Source organism: Myripristis murdjan, chromosome 13 (genome assembly GCF_902150065.1).
Source record: "Myripristis murdjan chromosome 13, fMyrMur1.1, whole genome shotgun sequence".
Classification (NCBI taxonomy): Eukaryota; Metazoa; Chordata; class Actinopteri; order Holocentriformes; family Holocentridae; genus Myripristis; species Myripristis murdjan.
This window is the reverse complement of record NC_043992.1, coordinates 24,619,060-24,632,957: the sequence shown is the minus strand read 5'-3', so window position 1 is coordinate 24,632,957 and position 13,898 is coordinate 24,619,060. Positions and strand designations below refer to the sequence as shown.

The following is a 13,898-nucleotide window of genomic DNA, read 5'->3' as shown; positions in this document are numbered from 1 at the left end:
GTGGACTTAAAATACATTAGGTCGTTCTAAGAGTCATTTGTGGTAGTATTTATAGATCTCCTTGAGGAATTATTTAATGTAAATTAATATCTTCTAAAGGGAAGCACTTCCTTTCCAACTGTCTGTGTTTGTCTTACACAATCTTTCTCTCTCCTCTGTTCCTCTAGTTCTCTCTTTGTCCCTTAATATCTTTCACCCTTCAGGGCATGAAAATAACTCTCTGTCAACATTTTTTGGATCCATCACTCTTCTAACATGGACAGTGTATAAAAGTGTTGACATGAGTACTATCTTATCTAATGACCTCCTCTCCTCTCCTCCTGTTTCTTCAGTGAAGACTGTGCTCATTTTCAATTGGAGGCTCCTGACTTCTCTCTAGCAGAGGAGACTGTTAGAGACATGGAAGAGTGCAGCCAGATGTGGTCACTGTATGAGGAGTGGCAACAGGGGTTCACAGAGAAGGCCAAAGAGGACTGGATCACATTCAGGTAGGGGGTTAAGTTTAGACTTGTTGTGTTGAGTCCTCAATGACAAGAGTAGAACCATTTTCTAAATACGTATGAGCCTTGATCTTAAACTTCTTTCACTGAAAGTGTCTTTGGGATCTAGATGTTCTAGATGCTTTTAACAGGTTTCATTTTTCGATTGTGGTGTTTGCTCACTGACATATGCATACCATGTCCGTACTGCATACCATGTATCTACTGTATGTGGTTGTGTGTACTACATTTCTGTTATTGTATCAGTGCATTGTGTCTTGATAATGTGTGGATTGTCTGCTGTTGTCCATTTATGAAGGCTATTGTCCAGCAGAGTTTAATGTACTGTACTGGAAACAAATTCAACAGGCCTCGGTTGTGTGGCGGATAAACAGTAAATCTATCTATGCCATTGACCAACAATCTTCACAACTTCCACATTTGAATATATAAAATTTTAGAAGATAGGGACCACCAAAAATTATTACTCAAGGTCCTGCTGATCTGGTCTACATTATGTAAGCCATGATGGGCTAATTTTATTCCAGTGCCTGTATATAGCCTCTGTCATCAATATGTGTTATGTTTCTGTGTGTTTACAGGAGTAAGACGTATGTGTTTGAAGAGTTTCTGTTTACGTGGCAGGAAAGACTGAGAAAGCTGGACCAGCCCACCACCATGTCTGTTAAACTGCAGGCAGAGGTGGACAAATACAAGGTATGCAGTAGGGGACATTAAAGGAATACAGCGTTTTCCACAGAATGACAGTTTGAAAGAAACACATTTCCTTATTTCTAGTATTATTTCACTATTTTAATCCTAGTTAATTCTCCACCTTGTTTCAGTAATCTGCTCACCTTGCTTCTCCTTTCAGTTTTCTTGCACACATAAACACACACACACACCCACACACCCACACACACACACACACACACACACACACACACACACACACACACACACACACATTTTAAATTTTCAACTGTTTCTGCATCTACCTGTGTAGAATCTGGTCCCAGTGTTGAAGTACGTGCGTGGGGAGCACCTGTCCCAGGACCATTGGTTGGATATGTTCCGTTTGCTGGGTCTCCCCAGAGGAACAACATTAGAGGGACTCACTTTCAATGACCTGCTCAATGTGGCAGGCGCCATCATAGAAAAGGCACTGGAGCTTAAGGTATTTACACACACAAAAGTGCATGTACAACTTGATACCTAGGAATGCAGAGGAATGGGGAGTACAGCCACATGTAGAAGCACAGACTTTGACAGTCATACATACACACCTCCTCAATTTGTTCATTTTGTTCTGATATTTCCTTCAAAAGCATTTGTTTTTATGCCAGACGTTATATTCACAGCATGCCACATGTCTGTCTGCACAGTGGACACAGATTATTGATTATTTACCACTCCTGATGGACAGCTAGGCGCCTTGCATGGCAGCCTCTGCCATCAGTGTGTGAATGTGTGTGTATGGGTGAATGTGAGGCAAAAACATTGTGAAGCGCTTTGAGTGGTCAGTAGACTAGAAAAGCGCTATAGGAATGCAGTCCATTTACCATTTATTCAGGTGTGTGTGTGTTTCTGTGTGTGAAGGATCTGAACAGTCGTGCTCAGGCAGAGGTGACAATCAGGGAGGCCCTTAGGGAACTGGATTTGTGGGGGGCTGCAGCGGCCTTCAACCTCACCGAGTACACAGACAGCAGTGGCTGCACTCTCACCCTCATCAAGGACTGGAAGGATATTGTCAACCAGGTACACACACAGATGCACTACCCTAATATACACAAAAGCACACACACTCACTCTTACTCAATGGAATGTAGATTTGGAAGACAGCAGCTTTCTCATAAGTTATCTTAGCTTGCCAATGTCTAACATGCATTGAAATTATGCAAATTTAAATACTGAAAAAATACTTCGACTTCAGTCTGGTTGCACATTTTGTTTTTGTTAATTTGCACTGTAATTGCCAAATTTGAAGATGAAGCATATGGACTCCTTAAAATTTTTGAAGCTTCAAAAGGACATTTCACTAAATTTATTCTTGCAAAATATACTTTTTTGGGCCATGTAAAAAAGGTATTACTTTCATTATGCTAATAATTACTTCACCAGATCGATTTACGTCTGGGATTTTGGATAATATCATATCGTGATGCAACATAATATGTGTATCATATCTTAGTTTGAAAGACTTCATAACTGTTAAGGGATGTAATTTTCTGAACTCATTAGACTGTTCCAGTTCTGTTATTTGTCTCTACCTGTTTGGTCATCTTATTCACATCATTAATGATGTGATAATGATGTGAATTGATACGATATCAGTGTCAGAGTTTTAGTAAAATACAGGCCTATCTACTTGTAGCATTAAATGAAATCTTGAGGATTAACAAACATTGCCTTTATCACCACTCTGGTCCTGTGCTCCTATCTAGGTGGGAGATAACCGCTGTCTGCTGCAGTCTCTGAAAGATTCTCCATACTACCACAGCTTTCAGGACAAGGTCAGATCAAAGACTTGAATGTAATAAATAAACTTTTGTTAGGTTTTAGTGCTTCAGTTTTAGAAAAAGAAACTTTGTACAGTTTGTTACCTCATTCAAGACTTTGTATGTATTAATCTAATCAGAGGAAACCTGACAGCACTGTGGTAGAGCATGTTTCCTCGTATTTCTGGCTCTCACAGATACCAAGTCATACCAAGCACACTCCGTTGACATGCACCATTAACTAATGTTACTGTATTTACTCACTGTATGCCAAGGTGAGTTTGTGGGAAGTTCGCCTGTCAGACCTTGATGAGTACCTCCTCAGCCTGAACACCATCCAGAGACGCTGGGTTTACCTGGAGCCTATCTTCGGACGCGGGGGGCTGCCCAGGGAACAGGCACGCTTCAAACGGGTTGACGAGGACTTCAGGTACTGCACGTGTGTACGTGTGTATGTGTGTGGAGCGTACCATTGAAAGTTCCAGTCCCCATGTATCACCTTCACAGAACTTATACTGTTACAGTTTTAGCACTATGCCATAATTAGTTCACCAGCTGGTACTTTTCATAAGGCGGGGGTTGTGAACACCTTAGGACTGTAACTACGATTCAGGCTATACGAATTCAGTGGACTTGACCTAATGCGGGGGCTACGTCAGTGTATTAAACTGAACTGAAAATGCATCGCAAGGGAAATTCCCACTCCCACAGACTATTACGGAAAGTGTGTGTTTTTTTATTTCTTGTATGTTTCTTTCCCGTCTTGGTGCACAGGTATGTGCTCACATATGTGTATGCACATACTAGTGTGTTTTAATGTGTTTAATTTAATACTATTTGTTTTATATCCATGCACCAGATTTATAATGGCTGATGTGTTGTGTGACTATTCTAAACTTCTGCCCAGATCAGAGATGTATACAGTATTATACAGCATTGTCTGTGCATATTCTCATTTGTCCAGGTCATAGGCATCTCAAGGAAACTGAATCAGGTCAACTGGACTTAGTTATGTCTAGAAGAAATTTCGCACCTTCATGGCTTCATCAGTTCAACAGTACTATACTGATGAAGCCACTTGAGCCACTTGGATAAGGGGCAGAACATCTTCTAGACGTATAACTAAGTCCAGTTGACTTTGTTCAGTTTCCTTGAGATTATATAGCACTGTGCACATTTGTTAACAAAAGCACTTTGTTGAACAGGTCTATAATGTCAGATGTTCAGAGGGACAGCAGAGTGGTGTCTCTTAGCTCAAGAGCTGGTATCAGAAACTCCTTGGTCACCATACTGGACCAGCTGCAACGCTGTCAGAAATCACTCAACGAGTTCTTGGAGGTACACACACACACACGCACGCACACACACACACACACACACACACACACACACACACACACACACACACACAAACACATTCATTCATATCTATATATAGACATTCATACACAAAGTCAAGCACATAGTTTACATTTTGTATGATGTGTATGGGTGTTGCAGGAGAAGCGATCTGCGTTCCCTCGGTTTTATTTCATCGGAGACGATGATCTGTTGGAGATTCTGGGCCAGGCCACCAATCCAGCTGTCATCCAGTCACACCTCAAGAAGCTCTTTGCTGGTCAGATACCTCGCTCTTGCTCTTGCTCCTGCTGTCCTTTCCTTTTCTCCTGTCTTTGTATAATAGTGTATTGTGTTGGACAGTGAAGGTAACTGTGTGTCTGCTTGTGTCACCCTGTGTAGGCATCAACAGCGTGGAGTTTGATGAGCAGTGTCAGCACATTGTTACCATGTGCTCTATAGAAGGAGAAGTAGTGCCACTTAGAAACCTCATCCGCATTTCCAACAATGTGGAGGTAAAAATAATGCAGAGCTGCTTGTGAATGTATGTGTGTGCAAGTTGGATGGATGGTTGACTTGACCTTATCAGAAGTCATATGGTATTTGTTTGATGGAAAGGGGCTTCTCTGTCTCAGCAGTCCTTACCAAAATGTCTTCCATTGTTCCCCTTTTTGGGGCTGCCCCCAAAAGTTGATGAATCGAACTGTCAGTCATAGACCTCCATAGTTGACTCAGAAGGTCGTTTTTTTTTTTTTTGTTGTTTTTTTTTTTAAGATAGTTGCTGGGCATTTCAGTATGACAATAAACTATGACAATTATCTGTCAAGTACGATGGATAGTTGATCCGTTGTATTGAAAAGCCAACTGGAAAGCGGAAACTCTGAGTTGAGGGCAGTCCCGTTTTTTTTTTTTTTTTTCTTGCTCCCTATTAGGTTTTAGGTTAGGGTTAAATGACTATATCATTCTCAGCTAATGTAAGACTTTGGCCTTGTTCAGACTGCCAAATCTACTTTTTGTCATATCCAGATTGTGTCCAGATTGATTTTAGAAACTCTGGACAGCAGAAAACCACATGGAATGCGATTTTTGCCAATCAGATCCAAACCACATTTGGAGGTGTTTTTAAATGTGATTTCAATCAGATTTCTACCGTGTCTCAGTCTGGATGCTCTGGTTGCTCAAATAGGATTTCAAACTGTCTGTTACATCACTCACTTGTCACTGTGTCACCAGTGCATGTAGTTACTGACACCACCGTCGTTACCACAGCAACCCGTGCAGATTGTTCGTTGATGTCTGGACACACAAAATTCCGATCTGATCACTTGCAAATGGGAGTGTAGACAGTCTGTCTTTAAGACCTGATTTGAGAAACAAATCTGATTTGCCTGCAGTCTGAACAAGACCTTTGATGGGTTTATAAATTGAAATGCTAGTTTCCTGTACATGTGTGTTTGTGTGTTTCTCCTGTCTAGGTGTGGCTCAGTGAGCTGTCTGCAGAGATGAAGGAGACTTTGAAGCACTTGTTGCATGAGTGTGTGTCAGCAGGGAAGAAAGGGGAGGTGGATCCCTCACGCTACCCATCACAGGTACAAACACACACACACACACACACAAACACACATCAACTTGAAGTGTTTAATTGTTGAGTTAAAATGTTGAAATATGCAAATAACAGTGTGAACACTGAATAAGAGAAATATTTGATAATAAAAGGAACCAAGAGCTGTTTACTTGAGGCCTGTGTGCTCAGTGCACTTCATTTCAAGATATCCATTTTAAACACCTTCTCTCAATCTGATTGCTGGTGTGAAATTATAACCTGTTATGGGATATTGTTTAAGTTAGTTTTTAAGGTTTTTAAGACATTGGGCCCTATCTTGCGTCAGAGTCCCTAAACCCATTATTTGGGGATTTAACATTGCGTAAGAGGCGTTCCCCCGCAAAAGTTGCTCTCTTGCACACCTGCCATTATCCCTAAAACACTTGCGCTACCCATTACATTATGCATAGGCGTGGTTTGGGCGTTACGCCAGTTAAACCAATGAGTGTGGCAGGTGCCATTGCCTTTAAGAGCAGGCTGTGCAATCCCAAATCTGCAAACTGAAATCCGTAATGGAGAGAGGAAGGTCGCGATTTAGTACTGTCTCTGCCATTTTTTCAGGGGTTCAACTGAGGCTAAAGCAAGGTGGCTTTTTATAGGCGAGTTAATTGGGGAGGTGGAGCCGCATGTGCATGTCCACATGTGTCCAAGTGGACGTGCATTGAAGCCGCCTGGGCGCGCTCTTGTAAAAGCCCAAATGGGATAGCGGGTGGTTCTGAGGACCCGCTATCCGCTTTCCCTAACGCGTGTGGTCAAGATAGCAATTGTAGGGAAAGCGCATAAACACGCCCACGGACACACCTCCAGGCACAAATAAAGGAGTCAGCATAATGTATAGCGGGTAGTGTGGGCGCAAGATACCGTTTAGGGATAGTGGAAACTGCTAAATGCGTAATTCACGGGTAGCGGGTAGTGGCAATGGGCAGCGCAGTGTGAAAGATAGAGCCCATTGTGTACAAAATATTTATTGCTCTGAGAATGTTAGTTTCTGTGAAAATATTCCCATGTGTGTTTAAAATAGCAAATTATTTCTAAAAGGGATATGGTGCTTTAACCCTCAGTACAAATGTGTTGCTTTGATACTTCACTAATTCAACTTAGACTTCAATCACATGTACGGTATTATTATGAATAGGGTGCTTATCCAGAATTAGGGCATATTCTGAATAAACTGGTTGCATGGCTTACAAATATCTTGAATATCAGTGTTCCTTTACATTTTGAATTTGGATTGCTAGTGCTGCATATGCCTAGTTATTTCACACCATTGAGAGAATGATGTCACCATTGTGAATGCCGAATTACCGTTGAGAAAATAAGGGATATATGCTTCATTCAAGAAATGTATAAAAGTGTCAGTCTCAGTGGTCACCCAAAAATAACTCGAATATTCGAATGTTCAGAATATTAGTGAAGTATGATTGTCCCTGTAAACACAGCCATGAACACTAACCAACAGTAATACTAAGCACCTCTACTGCATAGTTTGTGATTTCTGGTGTGACTTGTCTATGTAGATCCTGTGCCTGGCAGAGCAGATCCAATTTACTGAGGATGTAGAAAGAGCCATAAGAGAGCAGAATTTACAGCAGCTGGAGCTGGAGCTCAACGCCAAACTAGAACACTACACAACAGTCGACACCAGTTCTGATGACCACACCACTGCAGGTATCTATAAATGTGTGCACATACATGTTTGAGTGTTTGAATGCACAAAGACCGAAAATAAGAGCACAAATGTTTTATGTCAGTGTACATTGTCTGCACCACTATTGAGAGTCACATTCTGTGCAGTCACGCACTCTCTCCCACACACACACACACACACACAGGCCTCGTTTCCACCTGTTATTAACATCTGTCCTGATAAATCAGAATACAAGCTGACACCTGTAAGTACAGGTGTAAACAGCAGCAGTGCTTCCTCATTGTGTCCTGGGTGGCGCATTTAGAGGTGGCATTGGACGCTTTTGTCCACATGGCATTGGAGGTGTAAACAGATGTGTCCCAAGGCACACTGAAGGACTGCCCACTAACCTGATGTCCTCTGCCTTGCCCAGCCCAACACCCTGACATTGGCTAGACTGCTAGTCACTTTTCCAATAGAAAAAATATCCTATTTGACTCGGCACAGTGCAGCTGAACTGTCAGCTGATGGATCAAATGTAAACTGAAGTGCCGGTTGGCTATAAAGCAGCTGTTTATTGAATAAAAAACACACCTTAATAAGACGTGAGCTCCCCTTAAAACATGAGGAAATTTTGGAGGGTCTCTAAAATATGTATTAACAATATGCAGAGTTTTGTGTTCCATATAAAATTTGGAGGCAGCAGCCTTTCTTTCTATTTTGTACCCCAACATAATTAAAAACCCTATACATGATAGAGTTACTATAGGAATGCTACAGAAATATTATAGGTGGCTGTGCGTTGCACGTTGCGGTTACTACAGGAATACCACAGAAATATTACTATTTGATTTATCCACCTAAGCGGAGAGCCATCTCAAACCTTCTGGAATAATTAAATAATCTGAGCCTGACTGTGACCGGGTCGAGTCTGTAACAAATGTGAAATGCGTCTTCAGTGATTAGAAGTGCATTAAAATGAGGATGGAGTGAGCAAGAATGTCTCCTTTTGTTAAATACTGCTGCCTGTTAAATGCTGTTTATTTTTATCTATTTGCATGGAAGAAGACTAGCAAAGTCTCATTTGGAGACGCATGTTAATGCCAGGTGTGAACGGACAAACTGACAGCTGTCCACTTGTTTGGGGAAAACCAAAGACACATTTTAATACTAGGTGGAACAGAGCCAATCTCTCTCTGTCTCTGTCTCTCTCACTCTGTCTCTCTTTGTCTCTCTCTGTCTCTCTCTCTCTCTCTCTCTCTCTCTTTCTCTCTCTCTCTCTCTCTCTCTCTCTCTCTCTCTCCCACACACACACACACACACACACACACACACAATGTTAACTCACTCACTCACCCCACACTCTCAGACACACAGACATACACACCTGTTTATGACTCATATGCAACACTTGCATCTTACGTTGACTTTCTTCTACCATGTAGTCCTGTGTTGCTAATGACTAAGCTCTGATTATAATCTGAGCGGTCATTCTGCTTTGAAAGGATATAGCAACCTCTGATGTGATGCTAATACCCGGCCAGACACAAGACTCTTAGAGGAAGTGCACCATTGTTTTTGTGATGTTTTTTTCCCTAGAGGTCATTACATGTTCATAATCTCTGCCATACTCAATGTAGTTGTTTTATCTTACTATGGTTTCTTTTTTGCCTTATCTCCAATTCATTTCTAATACACCATTTGTATTTTCCATTTTCCCACTTTTTTGGCTCTGATCATATGCTTGATAATATTAATCTCTCTAAATTACTGTTCATATAAACACTTGCTCCACAACACTTGCTTCTACTGTCTGACTGTCTCCCTCTGGTGTTGTTAATGATTGAGCTGTGATCAGAATCTGGGTTGTTATTGAGCTCTGAGAGATTAACACTGAATGGCTGCTCTTGTGTGACTCCCTTGATAGCCAGCCAGACACAAGAGGCAGCAGAAGGCCAGCACTTATTAAAGCTGCTAAAGGAATAGCTGGCAGGCTAATCTAATGACCCCAGGCTAAATAAATGGCTGTACAAAGTCTGCTTAGGACCGGTTCCACAGAACAGGAATTGGTAAAAATGCCATTAATATTCTTGAATACTGATCTGGCTGATGAACTTATAGTAAGACAACTGTTGTATGTTGTTTTTGTTAGGTAGTATTGCCATGAAAATTGTCATTTATAAACCTGGCAGCAAATGTCTAAATCAAATTTGAATGACACTACTAAACAGTGCAATACAAAACAGTACAACAAATGACTGCTACTGGAGCCAGTTTTCTTTTTCACTTAAGTTCTACAGTCCCCCTGCCATGTATGTTGTTTTGTGATTTTACACTAGAGATGGACATGGTAAAAAAAAAAACAAAAAAAACTAATAATAATATTAATAATATTGAGATTAATTTTACAGATATTGTGATTGTGATATGATTCACGATGTTAATAATATTTTTTCACATTATAATTTTCATTTTCACTGAAATGGACTGGCAACCTGTCCAGGGTGTTTCACTGCCTTCCGCCCTATGTGTGCTGGGATAGGCTCCAGCAAGCCCCCGCGACCCTTGTGAGGATAAGCGGTTTAGAAGATGAATGAATGAATGAATGAAAAAGCTAGTAAAATCATGATGGTGTGATTTGGTGGGGTTTTTGCTGGGGTCTGTCCTTAACAAACATGTTTTCTTACATCTGGAAAATACAATCTGGAGGCAAGGGCATCTCTATAGCACCATCATACTTGATTACAACAATGTTTTGTCACACATTTCACCCAAAAAATTGCAGCTCCCTCAATCTGGATATTGTATTGTTATTTTGATAATGTTCTGATTAATTGTTCAGCCCAATTTCTTACCATGTACTTTGTGTGTTTTACATAGCTTTACAATGTTCAACATTTCAGAATGGCAGTATGATTGAGGCTGTTGTAACAAATATTGGTCATTTTATAGTTTTGAATGTCCTGCATTGCAAGTGCAAGTGTGATGCACTCTCCACACTTGAAATGATGCTTGTTGTATGATAAAATTATCCTAAATGACTGCATCCTTTAAAACAACCCAGGCAGGCTGAAGAGGCTGCAGAGTGGCAGCACTGATTAAAGCAACTGAAGTAATAGCTGGAAGGATAATCTAATGACCCCGTCTAAATAGATATGCTATAAAACCTGGCAGGGGAGTGGGAGCAATCTGCTCTTCGGCTTAGAGGCAAGACTGAGGGATTGTGTACATCTGTGACAGTGATTTGTACTCTTTGAGACCAGAAATGGCCAACCTTACCAATGAATGCAATATGTGAGACACAGAGCTTGATTGGGGTTATTTTGCCAATAATAAACTGTTTCTTTTTGGTTGAGGTACCCAAGCAGAAATAGTACATGTAAACTCATCCAAGACAATATTGTTATATACATTCTTTACCCTCAGTCCATTGTTGAAGAGCCACTTAACTAGAACAGCTGTCTAGGCAGGCAGAAACCAGAGTGGAAGCATGAGCACTGTTGTTCTCCGTGGTTTTAAAATGTAAACAATGTGTAATTGTCAAGAGCCAGTTTGATTTTTTTTTTTTTTTTCATTATGCCACAACAGAAATTGCTGTTGTAAGTAGTCTTCCATGTAATGCTCTGGAACAGTGTGCTTTGTGTTTTCACAGCCTCTTGTCTAATCAAAGCAGGGCAGCTAAAGCTCATGACCTGGGGTTAAAAATAGCCTCATAAAACCTTGTGCTCTCTGGCAATAAAAATATGGGAATAATGTCAGATATTTTGTTCTACTTTTTTTTTTTTTTTTTTTTTTTTAAAGGTTTGTAACACATATATCTTAGAAGCTGTAATTATTAAGATAGGAGAGTGAGAATTACATGCAACAAAAGTCATGAGCTGCATTTGATTCTTAAACAACTGAATTAAAGTAGCTGTGTGTGTGTGTGTGTGTGTGTGTGTGTGTGTGTGTGTGTGTGTGTGTGTGTGTGTGTGTGTGTGTGTGTGTGTGTGTGTGTGTGTGTGTGTGTGTGTGCGCGCGCCTGTGCCTGTGCCTGTGCCTGTGCGTGTGTGTGTAGATTCCAGTGTCTTGCAGCTGAAACTGAAGGCCTTAATCCTTGACATCATCCATAACATCAGTGTTGTGAAACAGCTGAACCATATGGGCGTCAGCAGCCTTGATGCCTGGGCCTGGAAGAAGCAGCTCCGCTTCTATATGGAATCAGACAAATGCTGCTACATACAGATGGTTGACGCACAATTCAACTACACATATGAATACCAGGTATGTATTAATATAGATACACACTGCTAGCAAAGATAACTAAATGTGGGCATCAGGCTGGCCTCGCTAACAGAGAGACCGTCCTCGAACTTGAGGACTCTGTCGCAAGCTTGCCTACAAGCATCTGCCCTGAAAGTGTGCTTGAGCATAACACCAAATCCCTACCAGCTTCATGGGATTTATTCAGCAGCTGACCTCATGCTTTGACCACTTTGTAGAGGGGTACAAAAAAAATCCCCTCAGGGATCAAAATTGTGGCTTTTTATTATTACATTTTGAATAATCAGTATTTACTCTACAGTTGAATGGTAAGGGAACAGAGATAGAGGAGCTACTGCATTGCACAAAATAATTATGATAAATAAAGATGCATTAGTTTCAATGGAGTGTTGTAATCCTACATGGTCAAAAATGCTGTTTAAAAATTTGAGAGAAATTGTAATTGTAAAGCAGTCATTGCTTCAGTGGTAACATACATTCTGGGGAATTTACATGAATTTGTTGTTTCTCCCCACTGGGAGGCACTATTGTTACAGAGATCAGGTTCTCTCTATTTGAGTACTAGACACATCTTGTTGTATTTCCTTGCTGCAGTTTCCTTACTCTATCTCCCTAATTTTCCTTTTGTCTGAATTGCCTGCATGCCTTACCCATCCTCTGTCTTTTCTTCTTTCTCTTCCACTTACTTCTCTCTCCCTCTCTTCCTCCCTTCGATCCCTCCCTATCTTCCATTACATGTCTCTCTCTGTCCACTTCGCTCCATTTCCTTCACTGCTCTTCCCCTCTGTCTGCCCTCCCTCTTTCTCCTATGTCTCTCCTCTGTCTCTCAGGGAAATGCAGCTAAGCTGGTGCATACTCCGTTGACTGATAAGTGCTACCTCACTCTGACCCAGGCCATGAAGATGGGACTTGGGGGGAACCCCTATGGGCCGGCCGGTACTGGCAAGACTGAATCAGTCAAAGCCCTGGGTGGGCTGTTTGGACGCCAAGTGCTGGTTTTCAACTGTGATGAGGTAAACACACTGCCAAGAAATACTTGAAGGGTTGAATATCTATATGTGAAGTTTAAGACTATATGGCTTGGCCAAAAACCCAAAGCAAATCAACATATAGTATGTGTTAAGAATTCTTCAAGTTGTAGTCTTCGTGTATTTAAGCTTTTATTTTGAAGTAGACGCTCTTATTTTGATAACGTCTATGCAGTTCCTTCCTCTTTTTCTTCATGTTCAGTTTTCGGCATGTTTACAGTGGTGTAGCAGTCATTGATGATGTAAGTTATGCTTCAATTTATGTGAAATTAATACGTACATGTCACTTACCTCTTCTTATACTGTTGTTCAGCTCCCGATGTGTGTTTGAACTCTTTAAAGTGCCTGTTTTCACCCGCTAGCATGATCGCGATTTAGCATTTAAGCTAGCTGAGCTGATTTGTATGACTGTTATTTTCAGTTTGTTACAGTCTTCATGTATGCTACGTGATTTCCTTTGAAGCAGTACTTATGGGTCTAAACATTATACAGCTGACATGAATGTATATTATACTTACCGTAAGTGTTTACTTACTGCATTTAATTTACATGATAAATCTGTCATTTATTTTGTTATATTTTTCAGAAACTGCTCTGTAAATGGAATGCATCACTGTGCCCATGCAGTTCTTCAGTAAACAGTTAGAACTCAACTGATGTCTCATGTGCTCTCTGACCGGAGCCCTGCAGTGGTCAGTTAGGCTAACAATCAGCATCAGAGGTCCCAATCCTCAACAAAGGTCCTTCGAGCCGGATAATTGATTACTGCAGAATATGTCATCAGAAGAATATACAACGTCTCACTCTCATATGGGCGTACGAGAGCGACAAGTGAGACAACGCCGCACACCTAAGCACCTAGAAGAGTACATCCTTGCCTACAACGGTCCTGGGCCTGCCCTTTCCTCCCACTCTGACGATGGAGAGCATGAGGAGCAGAGAGGAGCAGCGGCCGCGGCAGACAGTGGACAAGCAGATGCAGTCTCTCATGTTAGTGCAAGCGGAGCCTCACGTAGCTCTGACTCAGGTGACCCACTGTGCACCACAACACTGAAACAGCTT

At 41.2% G+C, this 13,898-nt stretch overlaps 1 protein-coding gene across 1 annotated transcript in view; it reads left to right on the top strand.

Annotated features, from left to right (window-relative positions):
• Nucleotides 1-13,898, top strand: part of dync2h1 (dynein cytoplasmic 2 heavy chain 1) — a 208,879-nt gene that overhangs the window by 23,268 nt on the left and 171,713 nt on the right. Inside the window, exons 24-36 of the mRNA XM_030066488.1 lie at nucleotides 333-488; nucleotides 1,082-1,196; nucleotides 1,486-1,656; nucleotides 2,079-2,237; nucleotides 2,924-2,992; nucleotides 3,253-3,407; nucleotides 4,183-4,315; nucleotides 4,478-4,595; nucleotides 4,718-4,830; nucleotides 5,791-5,904; nucleotides 7,436-7,586; nucleotides 11,603-11,808; nucleotides 12,639-12,821. Of these exons, the coding sequence (XP_029922348.1) occupies nucleotides 333-488; nucleotides 1,082-1,196; nucleotides 1,486-1,656; nucleotides 2,079-2,237; nucleotides 2,924-2,992; nucleotides 3,253-3,407; nucleotides 4,183-4,315; nucleotides 4,478-4,595; nucleotides 4,718-4,830; nucleotides 5,791-5,904; nucleotides 7,436-7,586; nucleotides 11,603-11,808; nucleotides 12,639-12,821 (1,843 nt within the window). The remainder of the gene's footprint in view (nucleotides 1-332; nucleotides 489-1,081; nucleotides 1,197-1,485; nucleotides 1,657-2,078; nucleotides 2,238-2,923; nucleotides 2,993-3,252; nucleotides 3,408-4,182; nucleotides 4,316-4,477; nucleotides 4,596-4,717; nucleotides 4,831-5,790; nucleotides 5,905-7,435; nucleotides 7,587-11,602; nucleotides 11,809-12,638; nucleotides 12,822-13,898) is intronic.